Source organism: Thalassophryne amazonica, chromosome 7 (genome assembly GCF_902500255.1).
Source record: "Thalassophryne amazonica chromosome 7, fThaAma1.1, whole genome shotgun sequence".
Lineage (NCBI taxonomy): Eukaryota > Metazoa > Chordata > Actinopteri > Batrachoidiformes > Batrachoididae > Thalassophryne > Thalassophryne amazonica.
Window position 1 is genome coordinate 71,203,133 of NC_047109.1, and position 24,273 is coordinate 71,227,405.

At 40.3% G+C, this 24,273-nt stretch overlaps 1 protein-coding gene and 1 long non-coding RNA gene across 2 annotated transcripts in view; one reads left to right on the top strand and one right to left on the bottom strand.

The window, feature by feature from the left end:
• Window positions 1-24,273, top strand: part of bmper (BMP binding endothelial regulator) — a 135,878-nt gene that overhangs the window by 58,474 nt on the left and 53,131 nt on the right. Inside the window, exons 3-7 of the mRNA XM_034174407.1 lie at window positions 1,381-1,480; window positions 15,263-15,345; window positions 15,760-15,850; window positions 18,257-18,339; window positions 21,093-21,192. Coding sequence (XP_034030298.1) covers window positions 1,381-1,480; window positions 15,263-15,345; window positions 15,760-15,850; window positions 18,257-18,339; window positions 21,093-21,192 — 457 coding nt within the window. The remainder of the gene's footprint in view (window positions 1-1,380; window positions 1,481-15,262; window positions 15,346-15,759; window positions 15,851-18,256; window positions 18,340-21,092; window positions 21,193-24,273) is intronic.
• LOC117514119 lies at window positions 5,288-23,180 on the bottom strand. The gene is made up of 3 exons (XR_004561811.1): window positions 23,170-23,180; window positions 16,323-16,327; window positions 5,288-5,494 (listed from the first exon to the last, which is right to left on the bottom strand). It is a non-coding gene; the product is annotated as an uncharacterized LOC117514119 (long non-coding RNA).

The following is a 24,273-nucleotide window of genomic DNA, read 5'->3' on the forward strand; positions in this document are numbered from 1 at the left end:
TTCCACATATACCTTTAGAATATATGACCATCAGACTGGGTGCTGTGGAAATGGTGAAGCAGTTGTTGCAGAGCAAAAGCTTCAATAAAAGCTGTAAGCATTCAAGTTGTTTTTGATTTAAATTGTAGTTACCCAGTGACAAACTCTTCCCTCTACACAATACACAGTTAAATATGTGAACAAGACCTGGCAGCTGATTTAGAACTGGTGCACACCAGAGGAATCCTTAATTCATCAAACATGATCAAACACACATGATGATGCATGCGCCTTTACCCACACAAACTGGAATTTATGAATGAAGAATGAGCGCATCTGGTCAGCATGGTGGATTAGTGGTTAGCACTGTTGCCTTACAGCAAGAAGGTTATGGGATTGATTCCCACATGTGGCCTTTCTGTGTGGAGTTTGCATGTTCTCCCAGTGTTTGCTTGGGTTTGGTATGGGTGCTCCGGCTTCCTCCCACATCCAAAGATATGCAGGTTAGGTGGACTGGAAACTTTAAATTATACGTAGGTGTGCATGCGGTTGTGAATGTGTTTGTCAATTTGTGGCCCTGCGACAGACAGGCGACCTGTCCAGGGTGTACTCCGCCCCCGTGACCCTTAGTTGCAGTAAGCAGTTGAAGATGAGTGAGTGAGTGTGAGTGTGTGAATGAGCGCATCTCACATATACTTCAGACCATGTGTGCACACATTTTATTGTTTAAAAAGTCAAAGCTGATATGATAAAATGGAAATGAAAAATAAGGCAAGACAGAATTTATCAGAAAACAAAGCAGCCAGTGTCACAGATGTTGAATTTGTTATTAAAATAATCTAATACTGATCTGTGCTATTGATATTAACATGTATAACTTACCATTCCCAAACTGCAGTGTAAATAATTGATTAATTAAGTTGATTAATTTTGCACTGTGTCTTTGACTAGCATTTTCATATTTCAGAGAGTCTCAGTAGATTATACTGCCACCTTTTGGTTTTCTTCCAAGCAGATGCTGAGTGTGCATGTGCCTGTTTCTAGTGTTTGAAGTGTGTCTGATACAAACATTTTACAACTCGTGTGAGAAAAATCATCCATCGTTTCTGGAATGGCATGGCTCAAACACTTATTGTATAACATTTTGTTAATTTACACTGAGGAAGGTAATAAAAATAAATTAATAAAATATACAAGTTAATACAATTAGAGCAAAATCGTGAGTATGTTAGTACGTTATGAGTTATGCACGAGTTGGAAAAAACAGACCATGAGAATCTGTTCTATATAAATGCTTCTTGTTATCTACCTCTTGGTGATTTCTTGTTCCTTCATGATCATCTTCTTTTGTTTCTGTGTGTGTGTGTTGTGTGTGTGTTTTTTTTGTTTTGTTTTTTGCAGGAAGGGAAGGCAGACTGTAAACAAGAGAAATGTCCGTTAGTCTCTGAAGACTGTGCATTGGTGGTGAAACAAACCGGAGCCTGCTGCGAGAGGTGCAAAGGTAAAACGGGCAAACACAAAGACTCACAGAGTTCTGGAATAAGAGTAGTCCCGAAAGCCATCTGAATTTTCCAAATGGTTTCCACTTGGCTGTCTCTCACACTTTCTGAAAAAATTTTGATGAAGCAAAGCGGCAGTCGATCAGCCAATTTCCTGACAATGAAAATCCGACGAGGGGGCTGGAACACTCCTCCCACAAGGCGTGCTCACAGGCGAATGACGCAACCGACAGGCGGGAAAAAACTCACGCATGCGCACGAAGGTTCAAGCTTGGCTGATGCAATCACACATGATTCAAATCCATATAGTTTTTGCAAAAAATAAAAAGGTCCGTTACTTTTCTAACAGACCTCGTACACGGACAGAGACTGATATGAACCACCTGCACACATGGACACACGCTTCCACCCCCTTGTGTTTCTGTCCTCCCCACCTTCCACAGTTGCCACTCCCAACATCCCCACCCCCCGGGAGGCCACGCGGCAAAGCTGCAGCTGCTTCCACCCCCCAAGCTTGGCTGCGCGGCACGGCTGCTGCGGCTACCCACAATCACATAGCCTCAATTCGGATGACAGACTGTTTCAAGTTTAGCATACATAAACAATCAAATGTATATGTGTGGTTGGTTTAATTCTGATGTCTGCCATTATTACGTTCAACTAGTAATAATTGAGGATTAATTGCTGTGTTTTGTCTGTGGTATTTGGGTGTGAAGATAATTTCGTTGCACTTGTTGTAATGACAGTAAATCATCATTCATTCATTCATGCACGCCCGCGCACACACACACACACACACACACACACACACACACACACACACACACACACACACACACACACACACACAAACACACGTTAATTGCAAGGTAAGGCATGATAATTCAACAGATTTTCAACAAAGGCCAAAGCCAGTAAATCACTTATGAATGAAATTTATTTGTACTTGGAAAGTTTCTTTAAACTTTTGGGCCCCAGCAGAGGTAGTTTTACACTAATGAGTGTCTGTGTAGTTAAGGTTTTGTGAACATTTTATATGTAGTTTGAGAGGAAAGTTATGCAATGTACCTTAAGGAGTATACGTTTCTTCCTGTGTTTGTTCACCTGCAATACGACAATATTGTAATAATAATAATAATAATAATAATCCTCACCATGGGACAGTTTATTGTAGGAATGCAGCTGCAATGAACTAATAGGAGAATAACACAGCAGTGCAGGAACAGAGGGGAAGAAACATAAAATGATGCTAACCAGAGCCCGTACACATGCGCATGCACGCACACACACACACACACCAACCAGGTACATTTTATGTACAGTACCTAAACAACCAGACCCAAAAATATGCTCCGTGGGAGTAAAGCTGTGTTATTCACACACACACACACACACACACACACACACACACACACACACACACACACACACACACACACACACACACACACACACATTGTGTGGAGACTGTGGTTGGTGCGGGGGGTTCACTATCGGGTTTACAGCCCACAAAAATAAAATGGATTTTACAAGCTCTCAGCCCAAATATTTTAATATACCTCCATCCCTCTGCTCCCATCCTCCCCCTTCTCTTCCCCCTCTTTTTCCTCCCATTCTCCTCTTCTTCCTCCTTTATTTGATATGTCACAATTATTTTATAACTAGTAACATGTTTCTGCACAGTGAGTTCCTGCTTTTTAAAAAAATTTTATTTAGTCTGGGGGTGGACGTGTTTTTTTAATATAGAGTTGTTCTCTGTCATATTGACATTTGTCCATCACACATTACAAATGATTGGGGATTGATCTGTCCATGTCAAGTGTCACAGAGTTCTGTTATACTCTTTTGGCTGTTGGGGGCTGCAGTATCTTGATTTCTTGGTTTCTGAATGGGGCACAGCCTGTTGTACAGGTCCATTTGCCCTTACCTGGGACTTAAAACAGGTTCTAGGTGTGCTGTAGGACTCTCCTTTTGAATCACTTGAGTCTGTCAGTTGAAATGGCTTTCTTTAAAGACAGTCATCCTGCTTCCTGCTGCTGCTTCTTCCATCTTCCTGTAAGGTGGACTATTTCGGAGACTTCCTGGATGGTGCTGGTTCTGCCTTCCTACGTAAAGATTTGGCAGATTTGCCTTCTAATCAATGGTGGTGACTGATGGCCATCAGACTGTTTTACCTTTTCAGGACAAAGGGGACTGGGACAGCCGAACTTCCCTCTTGTGTCCTATTGGGGTCTTTTGTGTTTACAAACAATGTTTAAAAGGTGTCCAGTTTATAGATCAGCTTGTTGTTTCAAGCCGAAACAGCTGGCACAATATGTGTCTTAAATCTAACTGTCTTTATGAAATTTGTTGAGATGATTCCACTGGCCTATAGTTGTATGGATGGTCTGCTGCTGCCCCAGGTGTAGGTGCAGTTGGTAAGAGGTGTAACATCCTCCTGGGCCTTGTGGTATGGTAAGGAGATTTGCATCTATTGTTACCAAATTCTACTGCTTAAATGCAAGTAGCCATGACTTTAGCTCAGGTAAAGTTGCAGGTCAGGTCTCAGAATGCTGCTGCCGCTCTTTGGAGGTAGAAAGCGTGCTTGTATCTAGTCAGATTTTTTAATGTAGATGTACATACACATAATATAGTAAAGTGGCTGTTCTCTGATTGGTCATTGATCATTCATAGTTTCCAGTCTAATGATCAATCCTTATGGACAAGTATGGTCCTTGACACAGTCCCTGACACAGTCTGTTGCCCCGTCACAAATGAAGACCTGCACCGTAGCTTCCCTACGAAGAAATCCCCCATAACCAGCCTCAGTGACTACCGGCCTGTTGCACTCACACTGGTGGTGATGAAGTGTTTTGAAAAATTAGTTAGAAGTCACATCATGTCATTCATAACCAGTGGTGGGTACAGTTTTGCTAATCCTCGAAGATAATGTTTTCATCATTGGATTAGCTTTTCAGATAACTTTGAAAACCATCATCGGCCCAGTTGTCTTCCAATAAATTTTGGTTCGATATCTTTTAGTCCGCTAACATTTTTGCAGACATAGATTTTTGTAGTAGATGCACAGTTCTATCCTCTACAAAAAGAAGAACTAGTTCTAGAATAAACCACTCTATCCGCTGTAGGCAAAGGAGAACTGGTCATAGAAAAGAAAAAAGCTAATTTCTTTTGACCCCATGATATGCTGGCAGTATCACCTAAGTCATCCAGAGACATACAGTTTTAACTTATGGTTAAAATTTTAACCAAACTAATTTCAGGCAAGTTATTTAAATTAACGTCACGTCTGAAGTTTTCTAAAGTGAAAATGTCAGATATATGTTTTAGTTTTAAAGTATTGGACTAATTTTAAAGGTTTTAGTGTGGACATAGTGTGTGCGCAGTGCATTCTGGGTAAAGGTTCACCACAGGAGAAACACACGGACAACAGCATTAAACTCTTTGTATATTGTGCCTAAAACTCTCGTGAATATATTCTCTGGGTTTATAGATGTTGTTATTGTGTTTGTTTTATGTAAAATGCCAGAAGAAGCCCAGGTTGCTTTTCCAAAAGCCGAAATTGTGATTCAGGCCGTGTGATATAACCGGCGTCAAAATGCATACAACACTGCTATTTAATGGCGACCGGTTAAATCACGACCTCAGGATTTTAAAATTATCTGTAGGTTTCCAAAACCTGAGAGACCACACACGTGGAGATAAAAAAAAAAATCATAGATCTGACAGGTTTAGTTGTACAGTGTGTGGTGTCAGCCACATGGTAAAAGCAACACACACGAACAGATTTCACACACAAACATTCCCAGGTCAGACACGTTGCTTTCTGATTGGCTGTATGTCACATTTAGCTCCTCACATCCTTCTGAGCAGATCAGAGCACGCTTACAAACCACACAGAGCAGGAATATCTGATAAGATATTTGGCATCATCACAATTGTTGGGGCGTCTTTAAGATTGTCGGAAGGGGAACATCGGGTCTGATATCAGCCTTATTATCTTGCCATGTGAACCAGGCCTGATGTCATAACACCTCACGGAGCGACTGATTGTTCTGTTATGTTACCGAACCGAGCATGTTTTCACTATTATTTGATTTCTTTGTGTGACTGACATCGTTATTCAAGCATTCAAACAGCGATTCCTATCGCCACACAATTCCAACCACACACGAGAAAGTTTTTTGACAGTTCTTGTTATTGAAAGAAACCTTGTCTGCCTAACCAGATAGAGTTGTGATGTCATCACACGTGCGCTTAGGCGATGTCTAGCGGGATCTTGAAAATTTCTTTTTTTTTTATACAAATGAAAAAAATGACATATTTTGCGAAAGCACATTTATTTGTAAACACCAATACATGTTACACTGATTTACTTGTGTTGGTTTTTACATAGAATGAATGAATCAACCAATCAGTATGAGCAGAGTCTTAGTTTACCCATAATCCCCTCTGGGCATCTGTGTGTTAATGTTCAAATCTTCAGAATTAGAGCATTATCTTAAAATTAACAGATATGTGATATATATATCACTTTGTACATTTTAAGAGTTTACATTAATGTAGTTATTCTATCCGGAATAATTTTATTTATAAAGCAAAACCAGAATTCAGTCCTGCTATCCATTTCAAGACCTCTGCCTCATTGCTGGACCACTGTGCCTTATCAAGGTAAATGACACTTTCCTACAGCAGGGGGCAGAGCGCACAAAGACAAAATTGAAAGTTATTGTTTATCTGTAGCTTCCGATAAGATTTTAGACAGTTTATCGGTTTAGCGTTAAAAAAGATAACTTTTCAGTTAGCTGATTACCAGTTATTGAAGCTAACTTTTTGGTTAGCTGTGCCCACCACTGTTCATAGCCCCCACTCAAGACTCATACCAATTCACTTACAAGGCCGACAGGTCAACAGAGGATGCCGTGACCGCTGCCTTCCACACTACGCTGACCCACCTGGAGTAACAGGGTAACTATGCCTGTCTTCTCTTTGTGGAATATAGTTCAGCATTCAACACCATCCTCTCCCATGGCCTCAGGAGGAAACTGCTGAACCTCGGTCTACTTCATTCCACATCTTTGGATTAAGAACCTTCTGTTGGATCACTCACAGAGAGTCAGGATTGGCCCCCACATATCCACAGTTCTCACACTCAGCACCGGTTCCCCTCAAGGCTGCATGCTGAGCCCACAGCTCTTCACACTCTACACCTCTGACTGCGACCCCAAGTGAAACAAGGGAGAAACTGAAGGGACTGACTTACAACAGAATTTCTGCCAAGAGCTCTACTTTAAAAGACTCAACAGAAACAGACTTTTTGATCTCTCCTCGGATACTGTTCCATAACTAAGAATGATAGTAAAAATCTTCAGTGGTCTATATTTTTCTTGTATAAGCACTACACTGTTACCAGTTCAGGGAATATATAGCAATAGTAATTTATAACACAGTAACTATGTTTTAACTGATGTATCTGATTTTAGTTGAACTTAATCACTCCACACTGAAAGGACCTAGCATGTGATATGTAAAATATACAGGTTTGAAAATGTCCTAATGGGGTGTCACATTAATCATAATCATTTAGAGGACTGAAACGCAGATTAACCCAGCTGGTTATTCTGCATATGACCTGAACAGCTCTGGATAAGGTCTGTTGGTTGTTGTACAACTGAAACATTGGTTATGGTTTGGGGAAGACAGTCATTACACTAAAGGGAAAAAGGGAATGATTATTGCTGGTCTGTGACGGGATGTGAGTTCCAGCCTCTGGCAAACATCAGACGCACTCCATGCTGTCCTCCACCCTGACCATACTTTCCCCACGCTATACATAAATACACACTCCTTCCTACACTGGGATCACATGTAATTTGTGTGCCACACTATTTATGCCTGCAAGCTAATATGAACGTAATGTCTTGGGACACAGAGCTGGAACTTTTTTGGTGGATTATTTTCTATTTACAAATATATAGACCTAATTTCTATTGCATTTCTAACAATAAAACCAGGTCTGTTATGAAAAAGACTGCCCCTGTGATTACTATTTTTAACATGTAATTTGGACATAATTTGGATTTTTCCCTGCAATAGACTGGGAATCCTGTCCAGGGTGTAACCTGCTTGTTGCCCAGTGACTACTGGGATAGGCTCCACCTCCCCCCTTGACCATTAATTGGAGTAAACGGGTATAGGAAGTGAATGAATGAATTTGAATTTTTCGCTACTGCGTTGGGATTAAACCTGTTAGTTACTGAGGCCAAGAGAGGACACAATACTAGCAAATACTAAGAAGACCTTTTCAAAAACTCTGCATCAATTCTACAATAGGTAATTACATAAAAAAATCTTACAAATTTAAAGACACTTGCAATCACAAAGAACAAAAATACTATAAACTACAGCACATGCAGCAATTTAGTTAGATGTCTGCTGCAAATTCACACAATTCAAGAAAAAAAAATACACATTAAAAACATCCACAACACAACAAAAATAAGAACAAAAAAACAGGTTTCTGCCCAGATGACTTTTATTGACTTCAACTTTTCAATGCATCACAAATAAAATAATAAAACATAAAAATATAGATAGTTTAAGAGTAAAATCACCAATAAAGTAAAAAAAAAAAAAAAAAAAAAAAACCCTAAATGTAAAGATAATAGGGCACCACAATGCACTGAATGGTCCATCAGTAAAATCCTTTGTTGATCTTGGCAATGTGTCTCTGTTTGTGTATGTCTTCTGTGAATTTGCATCAGACACATTATTAAAGAAAATTGGTGCATGTGCTGTAGGTTATAGTTGCTTGTATTCTCTGTGTTTGCAAGCTTTTTTTTCCCATTTTCAAGACGTTTTTGACGCATCTACCTGTTGTTGAACCGATGCAGGTGGGTTTATATATATATATATATATATATATATATATATATATATATATATATATATATATTGTTCTCTGCATTTGTTAGTGTCATCTTAATTTGGAAGTGTTGTAGCCTCTCTTGGTCACTGTAGCTAGTCCATAGCCTCCATAAAGCGCCTTGGGGCAACTAAGCGCCTTGGGGCAACTGTTTGTTGTGATTTGGCGCTATATAAATAAAATTGATTGATTGATTGATAAATACAGCAAACTCAGATTTTCTAAATTGCCATGAAAGCTACATAGAATGAATCAAGATGCAGTTTTTCCAAACCCTTTTTGTTGCAGGGACAAAAAATTTTTTTAATTTGTATTTGTTTCCATTTTATGGGTTTTCTCATTGACACTCACATAATGCAGCTGTGAAAATAAGTGTATTTTCAGTCACTTCCACACTGGCTTCAACACTCACTTGTGGTTGTTTGATTCAAACACAGAATAAACCTCCTTAAAGCAAGAAACCACTAAAAAGGCCTGACTTTTGAGGACGTTCCTGTTCTTACTGTGCCAATGATGGCATGAGGTTCTCATGTAGAACTGTACCACACAAAAAGACACACACACACACATTTACCCGAGCTTGGCACATAGAAGGGTGGGGTCCTTTTGTTTGTGGTTATACACTTTATGATGCAGTACTTCGTTAAGAGAGGTGGAACAAGCTTAACTCGGACATGGAAAGCCCCGTGTTGCCACAACAGTCCAATTGAGTTCTCTATTGTGCGGTTGACTTGTGGCTCAAGCTGCTGCTGTGACCAAATTAAGGTCCCTTTTGTGTTGCTTGTTCATAAAAACTCTCATTTCTACATGTCATATCACATTGTTGTGAAATAAATCCGTTACCATAACACCATAACACACCATCACATATTCCAGCCCTCTCACCATGTGTGTGGCTTATAAATATATACATATATTCACCCCGGGTGCTGCCATACAAGGTGCTCACTACACACCAGGAGCAATAGGGGATTAAAGACCTTGCTCAAGGGCCCTTAGTGATTTTCCAGTCAGGCTGGGATTTGAACTGAAGATCTTTTTGTCTCAAGCCCAACACCTTAACCACTAGACCATCACCTCCCCAACAGTGTAATGGTCTGTGTGACCACCCCACAGTGATGAGTGTGTGTGTATATATATATATATATATATATATATATATATATATATATATATATATATATATATATATATATATAAACAGACAAACAAACACATTCACACCCACTCACACACCTGTGGACAATTCCCACTCACACACCTGTGGACAATTTAAAGATTCCAGTCCACCTAACCCACATGTCTTTGGATGTGGGAGGAAACTGGAGCACCCGGAGGAAACCCACGCAAACTTGGGGAGATCATGCAAACTCTACACAAAAGGTCACATCTGGGAATTGAACCCATGACCTTCTCTATGTGAGGCAACAGTGCTAACCACTAAGTCACCGTGCTGCCCTGAAAAATTTATGAAAACCTCAACAGTTTGTACACAAAATATTCATGAAATGCTATTTTAAAATATTGCACAACACAAAATTCATAGGATCGCCACACATTTGTATGGCTTAGCTGTGTACAACATACCACAAGAGTTGCTGTATTATTCAGCAACGTGAAACATAAATATAACGTGAACATGAGCATACATGAACGTTACTCATCAACACACACAGTTACGTTAGTGTAGCCATTTTGTGACTTGAAATTCTGCAATGTTTTGGAGCACGGAGATGGGGATGGATCGGTTGCATGCATGGGTGGTTGCCACCCGGGACCTGAGGCAGTTCTGTGGTATTGTAGATGTGGCGGCGTGCGGCATCAGTGCATGCTGCCAGACTTGACAGCTTCAAGGATACCCCTCATACCACTTCTCTTCCCATTCATCCCATGACAGAACAGTTTGAACCCCTTTCAGTGTTCCATACACGTACTAATAATCAAGTCCTCAAATCAAGTTTGTTTTATCTTTAAAAATAATGAGCGTGCACCCTTCAACCACTGCGATTTCCAGCGCACATATTTCTGAGCACAAACCTGACTGCTGGCATGCTGTGGGAGTTCCGTAGGCAAATCATTACACCAACCAATCAGAATGTCACTTGTCATCACCTTTAAACAGGATCACACTAGGTGCACAGTGCTGTGGTATTGATTGTAGTCAAGGGAAGGACTGGAGCAGACTTGTGTTGGGGAATCGGATCTGTGTGGGCAAGTCGAGTGTGCACACAGAATCATATTATGTGATGTATCATCTTGCAACACTTGTTACTCCACTGTCCACTGACTGTGCATGAGGTGTGCATGTATGTTGTGGCTGTTTCAGCTGGACGTTGATGGACCCAATGCTTGGAGGACTTTAATTACAGCACTACTGTATCTCTGTGGTTAATTGCTGGGTGTTCTGTATGGTGTGATGCAGGTGGAGTGAACCTATTTTGTTTCTTACATATTGGAGAGTGTTAATAGTGTTTGTACTGTGTTTTTGGATTAAATTACAAGCTGTTATGCAACTTAATGGTGTGTCATCTGCAAATATGTTTTCATTTCAGTATTTAATGTCTGGTGTCCCCTCATCTTCTCTGCACAACTCCAGCCAGCTGTGAGGAGGAAGAAAAACTGTGTTAAAATACAGTACAATGAGTAAAATGTGGTAAAATGAGGTGTGACCAGCCCACACCTCATTTTAAGGCAAACACACTTATGGGCGCACAGATGAGTGCATGTACATATGGTGTTGAAGGAAAGTGAGCTTTGCTTACAACGATAAGTTCATCAGATGAACACAGGACTGGATCATATGTTGTTTATGCGTATGGTGGAAGATGGAACTCTCAAGTGTTTTTGGGACTGAGTGACATGTTCTCAGATGGTTTGAGTCCCACTGAAGGTGATCGAAGCCTGTGATCAGTTTTCATTGCATGCAAGGTTGATCAGATCTCACTTACTGTAAATAGGCTGACATGAAATAAATTGTCGTTTCGTTGTGCTGAGTGGACAAGCATGCAGGCATTGACAAGAGGATCAGATCAAGTTAAACCCAAACATCAGAGTGAGGAAGAAATTGAATTTAAGTTAAATGAATGTGATGTGGTTGTTAGTGCTAAACCGGCTGGGTTGACTCTTTCAGAAACTGGAATTTTCACACACAACCATCTCTAATGGGGCTTTCACACCAGAGACCCAGGCCCGGATCTGAGTACACTCAACCCCAAAGTCCAGTCGTGTGAACACTGCATACCATACTCAAGCAAAGGTTGTACAGTACATGTGTGCTCTGGTAGAGTTCGGACATTGTGTGAAAGCAAACTGTACCACAACAAGGAAGTGGACTATTTAAAGTGTGAGGTAACTCTGATGTGGCAGTATTTTTCAAACATGCCAGTGAAATGATTTCTCTGTTCTGCTGAAGAAATTAAGTACTTGCTGAAAATTTAGACTGATGAAAGCAAGCAGTCATAAGTGGATGTTACAAACAAACATTTGGAGATTTTTGGAATAATTCAAGAGTATTTACGTACATGTGTGCTGGTTCACAACAAATGTTGCGTGAAAATGAGGCATGATGATATAAGGGTACTTAGGTACAGAAAGACAATAAAATGGGTAACCTGGCAAGCGGGGTGGGGTGCAATTGTACTCAGACATGGTACAAAGCAATTGTACCTAATGTGTAAACAACCTAAATTCTACAGACAAAGAAGAAACATCCAGTGAGTGATGGTTCTGTGCACAAATATAAGTATGTCTTGGTGAGGGTAGAAGTTACAAGAAGGCCTCAACTGGTTCAAGCTGATACAAAGGCACCAGTACCTAAAATATTCATTAGTTGCAATTATATAAGGGCTGAGTGGATCCTTGTCATTTGATTGGTACTTTGTATGTCACGTGACATGGATTATTTGTCCCATTTGTGTTGCATTGCATTTAGAGTGCAATTCGGTTCCATTTAGACAGCAAATTTGATTCCAAACATTTGGTACTATTGCACTCTATACCCACACACACATGCACACACACCTACACACACGCACACACGCCGTGTGCACGCTCACACCAGCCAGGCGGCACTTATCTTTAAAACAAACATCACAGAATTTGTTTTCCTGATGGACTACGGTTTGATGCATGGCATGGTGGACTTCGTTGTCAGAATTATTTTTGGACTCCTATTTAAAGTTTGTGTTGAATTGTTGTCAAAGCAGCAGTGTTGCTGGATTGTAAAGCTGGATTAATTTCTGACATTATTTTTTTTGCTGCACTGAGGAGGTACCAAAATGTATGTCCCTTTTCTGTTGTTTGGAAATTAATATAATATAAAATTACAAGGATCTATTTTAGCTGTTATATAAAACAAGTAATCAATGTTTTTACATTCTTTCAATGGAACAAATATTTAATTCGGTGAAAGCTGGAACAAACCATTTAACTCGGCTTTGCCTCATTGAATGGTATGTTCCAGCTTTCACCTCATAAAATAGTACCACTGAACTCATAAACATTCATTAGAAGAGCATTTTTGAATGCACAACAACATGACCCTTGAAGCAACAGGGTAACAGCAGCAGAAGACCACACCAGGTTGTCAGCTAAGAATGCAAAAATCAGGCTACAGTTGGCAAAGTTGGGCAATGGAAGATTGGTCATTTGATGGCTCTCAGTTTCTGCTGTGATATTCACATGGCAGGGTCGGAATCTGACATCAGCAACATAAAAGCATAAATCCACCCTGTCTTCAACAATTCAGGCTGGTGGTGGCAGGTTGGAGTGGGAAAGGTGTGATGGTCTCAGGTCAAAATGGACCAAACTCTCTGAGGAATGCTTCCAACACTTTGTTGAATCTATGCCACAGACTATTCAGGCAGCTCTGAAAACAAAAAGGGGTCCAACCCAGTACTAGCAGGGTGTACCTACAGTGGCTGTTCACGACTATGATTTTTGTAACATGTTTCGATTCTGGAAAGTATCAACATTTTTGAATAGTGTCATTATTATTTTGGAATGCAGTGATATCTGGGGGGGGATGCATTTCAAAAGCAGTACATTTTGAAGCCATAAGAGTCCTTTAAGCCTTTAATATCCTCACATTTTTCAGTAGAATGTAGTAGATGCCACTATGCTGTACCAAACGGTTGAGTTGACCATTAAAGGGTGAAAATGAGCAGCATAGTTGATAAAATGATGCTAAGTATTGTTACAATCTATGACAGAATTTCAAAGAAAGTTAATGAGCAGTTTTCCAAAGTAGGATCCACCTTTTTTCTTTTTTTATCCAAATGTATATTTTAATACTGTAACCTTTGAGAAAAATACTGTGCCACAAAAACCAAAAACCAGCAGTGCCTCTTTGGAGTCAGACAGATGTTTTAATAGCTCTTACGTATATGACATTATTTTTTATTTGTTGGTTTGCTTAAATCACTATTAAACAGAATAACCCTCTAAATAGTGTAGCCAAACTCTGTAAAAGAATCATCTGCTGTGAATTAGGAACTGTCTCAACTTTTTAATTAATAAGGGGTTTATTTTGTCAGACAGTTCCATCATCTACATTTAGTATTTCTATATTAGCCTGCTCCCTGTGCACACTTCCACTCACTGGAACTATGGGATACAAACGCTTTCTTTTTTTTTGCCCTTTTACAGAGTGATTCTGATTGTGAAATGTAAAATATATGAGTATATTTACATTCTTTATTGTTGTATTGTGTTTGTAACATGTTTGTTATGTGTGTTTCTGGGTTGTCATGTGTTCTAATGCTGGGGCTGTCCTTTAAACACAATAAGGACCTTAAGTGTCTGTCACACTGTGATGAATTGAGGAAACGTATGACTAACATATATGAAATGTTGATATCTGTTCATGTCCATTTTTGTTCTGTAGAAGTCTTTTTCTCATGCATTAAATGCATTCCTTCTCAGCCAATGTTCAGTGAGTTTGTCGGAAAGTTTTGTAAATGCTCAAAACTTTGAGTGGACATCAGACAGAGAGCTTTCCCAGTGGATGCATGTTTGTTTGCCATTTTGTCCTGTACTTGTTTGTTAGTTCTACAATACTCATGTTCATATCCTGTGGTTATCCGATGCTTCAGACTGAGCTTCTGATTGGCCAAATCTCACGTGCGGGGTGTGAATTCAGCACCAGGGGAGACAGGACTGTTCCCGACACAATAACATGCAGCAATGCCATTCATTTAGCCAAGGTCATACTTAACTGAATAAAAAGACAGCCCGGCTGTGTGCATTTTTATCTGGACATCAGAGTGCACCCGGCAGATTCTCTTGGCGAGAAGGCGCCGCAGAGTAAGAAGATTGTTTGTTGTCTTGAATGCCAACGGAGTGGAGAGGATGCTGTGAGGAAGTATGATATCATGATGGCAGAGGTAGCTGGATTCTAGTCACATTCGCGTTCAGACCTTGCCGAATCCTGCTCAAATCCGACTCCCTCTAGTGCGCATATATGTCTTGAAAATTGTTCTGCTAAAAGAGGGCTCTTTGTGTTGCCAGTGGAACGTGACATCATCCGTCCATCAGAACCACAAATCCACTCAAGTCCGAGAAATGAAGCGATACTTGCCACTGTACAAATCATTTATGTCCATTACTAATCAGTTCACTTAACCCTTCATAGTGTGACAACACCTTTATTGGACTGAAACAATCTGAAAAATGTCAAAATAATAATAATAAAACTTTTATTTCTAACTACATCAGATGCTGTTGTCTCAAAATGAAAAAAAAAGGTACATCTCAACAGATTAGACCCAGTTTCTAAAAAATGAAACAAATTATATTTTTTCTCCCCCCATTTCTCTGTCACTTGCTCTTTTTTTCTCTCTCTGTCCTTCTGTCTTTTTCTCAGGTTGCATGTTGGATGGACGGTCCTATAATAGTTCCGTATCCTGGACCAGCTCCCCTAAACCGTGTGTAACCAGACGCTGTCAGGTCTGTGTGTGTGTGTGTGTTTGTTTCAATCCCATCAAGCCAACATGAGATTATTAGATTAGAGAAGAAGCTCTGACTACGTTGTGGAAACCTCCAAAACCTACAGTGAGGAAAATAAGGGAGAGTACAACTAGGAAGGAAGGAAGGAAGGAAGGAAATATGTAATAATGACTGAAGTAGACATTGGAAGGAAACAAAGAGGGGCAAGCAGTTTCTGTGCATTGCTGCAAGTAGTAGCAGTGCATGGAAGGAAAGAGGAAAATGATTAAACAAAAGACAAATGACATGCAGAATGAAATGTTCAGTGAAGGACAGGTGTGCACTAGCACTGAAACAGAGCATGAGGACAAAGTCATATTGGGAATGAAACCACTGAACTGCAAACTGAGGAAATCTGCTTCCTGGTTGTGACAGGAAGGTGTCATCACTGAGGCAGAAGTCCAGTGTGTCATCCACTGCAAGAATCCTAAAATCCATCCAAAGAAGTGCTGCCCGACCTGCCCCAGTGAGTACAAAACTACTCAACTCACCATCACTTAAAATGAAGAATGTTCATACCTTTAACTTCAAAATCTCTATATTTGTCCTTTTGGTTTTATGTCTCAAACTGACTTCAGTTTCTTCAGAAGAAACCATTTGGATTAACGGTGAAGAGTGTTGAAGAAGAACAAGAGTTGATATTAATACAGTAACATGTTTTTGGAGGGCGTTATGCATTTTCAGAGGCTCGACGTCGATGCCCAGTCACCCAAAATGGCCGATATTCGCCCTTGTCTAACTCAGGCGAATATCGGCCATTTTGGGTGACTGGGCATCGACGTCGAGCCTCTGAAAATGCATACCGCACGACAACTGCATGTTATTTGCATTATTATCACTTACTGAGATACACAACACGTGGAATCACATTAACAATATTTAATGTCATTCCAAAACGCACAACACCCAGCAAACGCGTACATAAAAAGTTGGCTCACTTTAACTTTTGTCATGTTGGCTGGTACCGCGCTGCTCTCCAAATTCGCCAGGGCGTCCTCATCAAGCTGCCTGCTTTGGCTGCTGTTCATTGTCGTACTATCCACCTTTTCATGTTTTCGTCTGCGGACAGTTCTTGGGTTACGCATGATATGACATCATCACTTTATGCATGTATTGGGATACCCGCCTCCTACCCAATACCTGCCCACAATAGTGGGTAGGTATGGACAGGTAGCGTAAATGTAAATCTATGCTACCGGCCCTGCAACGCCTCAGTAAGTGATAATAATGTAAATTTTTTAAATATTTCCAACTTGGCTGACTGAGAACATTTATAGTCAGTTTTGGTTTCAAGGCCGGCACATTGTTTAGTTGTGGAAATTTCTGTTTGTTTTTAATTGCTGGATATCCTTGAAATTTGTTTTAAAGTCAGAATTTTGAGCAATCCTCTTCCCAGAACATGTTTCAAATTCTCGTGTGAACTAATTGTGTCTATTTTATGTCAAAATATAGTGTACCAATTTAGAGGCTTTTACATTTAATCTTCCTTTATTTTCTTTTGCATTTCCTTTGTATGTAATTTTTCTTGTGACATAATATTTGAATGCTTATGCCTTAAACTGATCAGTTGAACATTTGAGAACATGTTTTGAATTGAAATTACATTTTAAAATAAAATTTAACATCACATGTCATTTCCAGCTTTAAAATCTAAAGGTATACGGCCACTGAGCTTTTTAGGATTTAAGTCATAAAAATAATTTTCTTTGACACCACTATAACTTTATTTTTTAGCCTGTATGGGATTAATAATATGACATTTCCAATATGATCAAAATTCATGCTGTCTGCAAAAAAAAAAAAGTTCACCTGAAGGAAAAACTTTCAAACAAACAGACGACCTTGAACTACTTAGGGCAGCAACCCAGACAGTCTATGATAGCAACAATAGCGCCATCATAGATCACATGGGGCTTCCCCTGACTTACCTGAGGGATGCTGTGAAGCACATGCCGATGGCCAATCAGAATAGAAAGGCACAATGACGTCAGCTGGCTGCTCATTTGAACAAAATAATCCAGCATGGCGGAAAACACTCCAAAACACCTTCTTTCTCTATAAATCTAATGTGTTTCTCATATATTTTGTAACGGTTAGTGAGAAATCAACACTTATGAATCTAAAAACGCTATTTGTGAAACCAGATAACACCTCTGAAGTGATTTACAAGACATGTAAGGATGCTAGCATCATGTGAGGTCAAAGGTAATTTCCTCTAATTTTCAAACCTCATGCATGTGCACAGGCGCTTGCTCCTGCAGACTGTGTTAAAGGAAAAATAAAATATTCGTTATGGAATTCCCCCAGGTAAATATGTTCTCTTCATTAAAATGAGCTGTAATTTTGCAACATGTTTCAAAAATAAACCGACATTATACTTGGATTTGTGAAATTTGAAAGGCCGTAGAGCTTTAAGAGACCATGTGATGTCAATAAATGTGTTCAGACTTTGTCTACAACTGATTACGTCAATCAGCAGGACCAATTTGTCCCCATAAAATTTAAATTTGAGAGCACAGCGAGTAATTAGGTTCATAAAGAAGAAAGAAAGTTTGCTGTTATTCATGACTTCCAAACCCACATCAGTTACATTAACCAGAATTACTCTGCACATTTGGGAATTTAGATCAATAATTAATGTTTTATTACAGTGAGTCCAATGCTCTCTCTCTCTGTGTGTGTGTGTGTGTGTGTGTGTGTGTGTGTGTGTGTGTGTGTGTGTGTGTGTGTGTGTGTGTGTGTGTGTGTGTGTGTGTGTGTGTGTGTGTGTGTGTGTGTCGTGAGAAGAAACAATAGCTCTACTAATATGTACCACAAACTGAACTGAAATAAAAAACATAAGTCATATTTTGTCTAACGTCTCTTTCTGCAGGTTGTATCTTTGAGGGTCGTCTGTACAAAGAGAAGGAGGAGTTCAGTCCAGAGGGAAAACCCTGTATCAGGTGCACATGCACTGTAAGTAGACACGCACGCACGCACACACACACACACACACACACACACACACACACAGAGTGTGCATAGAACACATTTTGCGTATGTGTGTGTGTGTGTGTGTGTGTGTGTGTGTGTGTGTGTGTGTGTGTGTGTGTGTGTGTTGGGGGGGGGGGGGGGGGGTCTGCAGGTATTGCATGAAAGGGACATCTGTGGCAGGGACCAGCTTCATCCAGTGACACCACAGATGTCTCAGGAGTTCTCCTGAATAGCTGTCATTATGATGGCCAATTAGAAATTACAAAAGAAAAGAAAAAAACAAAAAGAAAAAACTGAAAGAAAATTACCAGTGCTGTGGTTAATTTTGACAGAGGAGAGGTATTTGACATCTACCAAATAAGTCAAGCTCAGTCACAGCTCAGCTCCCTCTCTTAAGCTGCATTCACATGTCGATGGCAGAAAAACCATCATCATATCAGCATTCCTGTTGTCTGCAGTGGCAGACTGTAGTTGAGGATGTTAGGTCACATCATTTTTCAGTGTTAATGACACAGACAATAGAGTTTTGCACAGCTTTATAATTAAAACAGGAAGCCCTGGCTCTCATGGCACCTTAAAAAGCTAGTTTTTTGTGAGTTTATAGATTAATTCCTCTCTAAAATCACACGGATTATTCATGCTTATGATTAAAACTGGGTGACTCTCTGCATTTACATAGTCCATCTCTTGCTGTCAATTTTCCTTCCTCCTTTAAAATAAAACAACATCCAGTTTGTCCTTGTCACTGCGGTAAGCAGCAAAAGTTAAAAATGTCAAACTTCTGACGGTAAGTGCCATCACGGCTCATTTAAAATTACTGAACATCCGGTTTATACAACCCCTGGCAAAAATTATGGAATCACCGGCCTCGGATGATGTTCATTCAGTTGTTTAATTTTGTAGAAAAAAAGCAGATCACAGACATGACACAAAACTAAAGTCATTTCAAATGGCAACTTTCTGGCTTTAAGAAACACTATAAGAAATCAAGAAAAAAAGATTGTGGCAGTCAGTAACGGTTACTTTTTTAGACCAAGCAGAGGAAAAAAATATGGAATCACTCAATTCTGAGGAAAAAATTATGGAATCACCCTATAAATTTTCATCCCCCAAACTAACACCTGCATCAAATCAGATCTGCTCGTTGACATTGACCCTATGCCATGACATTGACCCTATGTGTCTTTTTGCAAGGAATGTTTTCACAGTTTTTGCTCTATGGCAAGATGCATTATCATCTTGAAAAATGATTTCATCATCCCCAAACATCCTTTCAATTGTCCAAAATATCAACGTAAACTTGTGCATTTATTGATGATGTAATGACAGCCATCTCCCCAGTGCCTTTACCAGACATGCAGCCCCATATCATCAATGACTGTGGAAATTTACATGTTCTCTTCAGGCAGTCATCTTTATAAATCTCATTGGAACGGCACCAAACAAAAGTTCCAGCATCATCACCTTGCCCAATGCAGATTCGAGATTCATCACTGAATATGACTTTCATCCAGTCATCCACAGTCCACGATTGCTTTTCCTTAGCCCATTGTAACCTTGTTTTTTTTCTGTTTAGATGTTAATAATGGCTTTTGTTTAGCTTTTCTGTATGTACATCCCATTTCCTTTAGGCGGTTTCTTACAGTTCGGTCACAGACGTTGACTCCAGTTTCCTCCCATTCGTTCCTCATTTGATTTGTTGTGCATTTTTTGATTTTTGAGACATATTGCTTTAAGTTTTCTGTCTTGACGCTTTGATGTCTTCCTTGGTCTACCAGTATGTTTGCCTTTAACAACCTTCCCATGTTGTTTGTATTTGGTCCAGAGTTTAGACACAGCTGACTGTGAACAACCAACATCTTTTGCAACATTGCATGATGATTTACCCTCTTTTAAGAGTTTGATAATCCTCTCCTTTGTTTCAATTGACATCTCTCGTGTTGGAGCCATGATTCATGTCAGTCCACTTGGTGCAACAGCTCTCCAAGGTGTGATCACTCCTTTTTAGATGCAGACTAACGAGCAGATCTGATATGATGCAGGTGTTAGTTTTGGGGATGAAAATTTACAGGGTGATTCCATAATTTTTTCCTCAGAATTGAGTGATTCCATATTTTTTTCCGCTGCTTGGTCTAAAAAAGTTACCGTTACTGACTGCCACAATCTTTTTTTCTTGATTTCTTATAGTGTTTCTTAAAGCCAGAAAGTTGCCATTTGAAATGACTTTAGTTTTGTGTCATGTCTGTGATCTGCTTTTTTTCTACAAAATTAAACAACTGAATGAACATCCTCCGAGGCCGGTGATTCCATAATTTTTGCCAGGGGTTGTAGTCTGCCGCTTACAGCCAACATGTGAAAGCAGCATTATATTTGCATTAAGTGTGAGCAGGGCCTCTTTTGCCTAAATAAATTTGTTTTGGTGCCTTGTGGGACTCGCAAACGTTTGGTTATAACAACATCCTCTTATTCATGTTTTTCCTCCTTTCCTCTATATTCCTCTATTGCTGTCTATTTTTTACTCCTGGTCCTCCATCACTCCATTCGTTTCCTCTCCTTACACAAACCGACTCTTCACACACATCCATAAACACATCATGGCCGGTAACATGCTGGCACCGAGTCAGCAGGAGCTGTTAATGGGAGAACACACACACACGCACACACACAAAGCAATGGAGTCTTGCGTGGTGTGATTTATTTATTTGTTTAATTTAGTTTTCCCATTATTTTTCCAGGGAGGCCGGACTCTGTGCATGAGGGAGGTGTGTCCTGTCCTTTCATGTCCTGCACACCTCACCCACACCCCACCTGGGCAGTGCTGTCCCAGATGTCTTGGTAAGCACCAGTGATAAGGTGTCTGGGAGATCATCAAAGCTAAATCCAAATTGATGTACAACCCCAATTCCAATGAAGTTGGGACGTTGTGTAAAATGTAAATAAAAACAGAATACAATGATTTGCAAATCCTCTTCAACCTATATTCAATTGAATACACCACAAAGATAAGATATTTAATGTTCAAACTGATAAACTTTATTGTTTTTATGCAAATATTTGCTAATTTTGAAATGGATGCCTGCAACATGTTTCAAAAAAGTTGGGACGGGGCAACAAAAGACTGGGAAAGTTGGCAAATGCTCAAAGAACACCTAATTTAAAACAGGTGAGTGTCATGATTGGGTATAAAAGGAGCATCCCCAAAAAGCTCAGCCATTCACAAGCAAAGATGGGGTGAGGATCACCACTTTGTGAACAACTACGTGAAAAAATAGTCCAACAGTTTAAGAACAATTTTTCTCAACGTTTAATTGCAAGGAATTTAGGGATTCCATCATCTACAGTCCATAATATAATCAGAAGATTCAGAGAATCTGGAGAACTTTCTACATGTAAGCACCAAGACCGAAAACCAACACTGAATGCCCGTGACCTTTGATCCCTCAGGCGGCACTGCATTAAAAACTGACATCATTGTGTAAAGGATCTTACCACGTGAACTCAGGAACATTTCAGAAAACCATTGTCAGTTAACACAGTTCATTGCTACATCTACAAGTGCAAGTTAAAACTCTACCATGCAAAGTGAAAGCCATACATCAACAACATCCAGAAATGCCGCTGCCTTCTCTGGACCTGAGCACATTTGAAATGGACCTATGCAAAGTGGAAAAGTGTGCTGTGGTCTGATGAGTCCACATTTCATATTGTTTTTGGAAATCATGGACATTGTGTCCTCTGGACCATTCAGATTGTTACCAGTGCATAGTTAAAAAACCAGCATCTGTGATGGTATGGGGGTGTGTTAGTGCCCATGGCATGGGAAACGTACACATCTGTGATGGCACCATCAACGCTGAAAGGTACATCCAGGTTTTGGAGCAACACATGCTGCCATCCAAGCAATGTCTTTTTCAGGGACATCCCTGCTTATTTCAGCAAGACAATGCCAAGCCACATTCTGCACGTGTTACAACAGCGTGGCTTCATAGTAAAAGAGTGCGGGTACTAGACTGGCCTGCCTGCAGTCCAGACCTGTCGCCCATTGAAAATGTGTGGCACATTTTGAAATGCAAAATACGACAATGGAGACCCCGGACTGTTGAACAACTGAAGTCGTACATCAAGCAAGAATGGGTAAGAATTCCACCTACAAAGCTTCAACAATTAGTGTCCTCAGTTCTCAAATGCTTATTGAGTGTTGTGAGAAGGAAAGGTGATGTAACACAGTGATAATCATACCACTGTCCCAGCTTTTTTGAAACGTTGCAGGCATCCATTTCAAAATGAGCAAATATTTGCACAAAAACAGTAAAGTTTATCAGTTTGAACATTAAATATCTTGTCTTTGTGGTGTATTCAATTGAATATATGTTGAAGAGGATTTGCAAATCATTGTATTCTGTTTTATTTACATTTTACACAACGTCCCAACTTCATTGGAACTGGGGTTGTACATCATGCTTTGTTTCTCAAAAACTGTTATTGTGGTCATATGAGATTAGATTTCTATCAACCGCATTCAATGAAATTCAAGTAATGAACAGGACAACAGAAGGACAAAACATATTTTTCTCCTCACTGTATTCTTTACAAATTATCAAAATTATTTTGCCCAATGTTGCAAACATTTTATTCAACTTCCTGCATGTACACAGATTGTTGAATACATTGTACATTATCATTGTTACTGTTGTAATGAGTCATGTTAGGGCCCCTTCACATATAGCACGGAGTTGGGTGAGAGAAGCAGAAACCATCTGAAAAAGAATGAAAAAAAAAACAGCAATTGTACTCCAGCCACCTCAGCTGCACCTGACAATGTTGGATCATTGTGTGTGTGGGGGGGGGGATGACAACGACACACTCGGACATCATTTGTGTTGCGGGGGGAGGGGGGGTCCACGCACTCACACACCATTTGTGTTACGAGGGGGGCACACCGCACACTCGCACACCATTTGTGTTGGGGAACCGCCCAGTGCATGCATTTGTGTTGCTGGGGGATAGAGGATGGCACACTTGCGTCATTTGTGTTCCTTGGTAACACACTTGTGGGGCATTTAGAAAATGTGGGGCCACTCGCACAGCCAGCTCGAAAGTGGTCTGCCTGCTCTCTACTTTCATGCTGGCAGCGCAAATGGCCACACTTTTCTAAGTGCCCTGCGAGTGTTGTTGAATGCTCGTGGGTGGCACCTGGATTCTGGGTGACTCTGGACGAGAGTGAGTTGAATGGCCATTCATCTGGCATTCGGTGACATTTGACCACTGGTGTGAAGGCTGCCTCGATCACGCCATTTGGCCACGATTCGACATGGCCGATGTTTTCGTGCAGCTCCTCGGCTGCAGCACAATATGTCCAACCTGCATATGACGTCCCGTGCAAATGTTGCGAGTACTACGTCATCTTGCCCGCTGTTCAAATGGGTTTCCGGCGCGAGGGGCACGTGAATGCAGAGTGTGTGTGCCTTGCCCGAATGGATGTGGCGACTGCTGTAGGAGGTGTTCGAGTGTGGCTCTGATTTTCCATGACTGCCATTCGAATCCTCCTTCATGCACCATTGTGCCTCACTCATGTTATGTATGAATCAAATCAAATCAAATCAATTTTATTTATATAGCACCAAATCACAACAAACAGTTGCCCCAAGGCGCTTTATATTGTAAGGCAAAAGCCATACAATAATTACAGAAAAACCCCAACAGTCAAAGCGACCCCCTGTGAGCAAGCACTTGGCGACAGTGGGAAGGAAAAACTCCCTTTTAACAGGAAGAAACCTCCAGCAGAACCAGGCTCAGGGAGGGGCAGTCTTCTGCTGGGACTGGTTGGGGCTGAGGGGAGAGAATCAAGAAAAAGACATGCTGTGGAAGAGAGCAGAGGTCAATCACTAATGATTAAATGCAGAGTGGTGCATACAG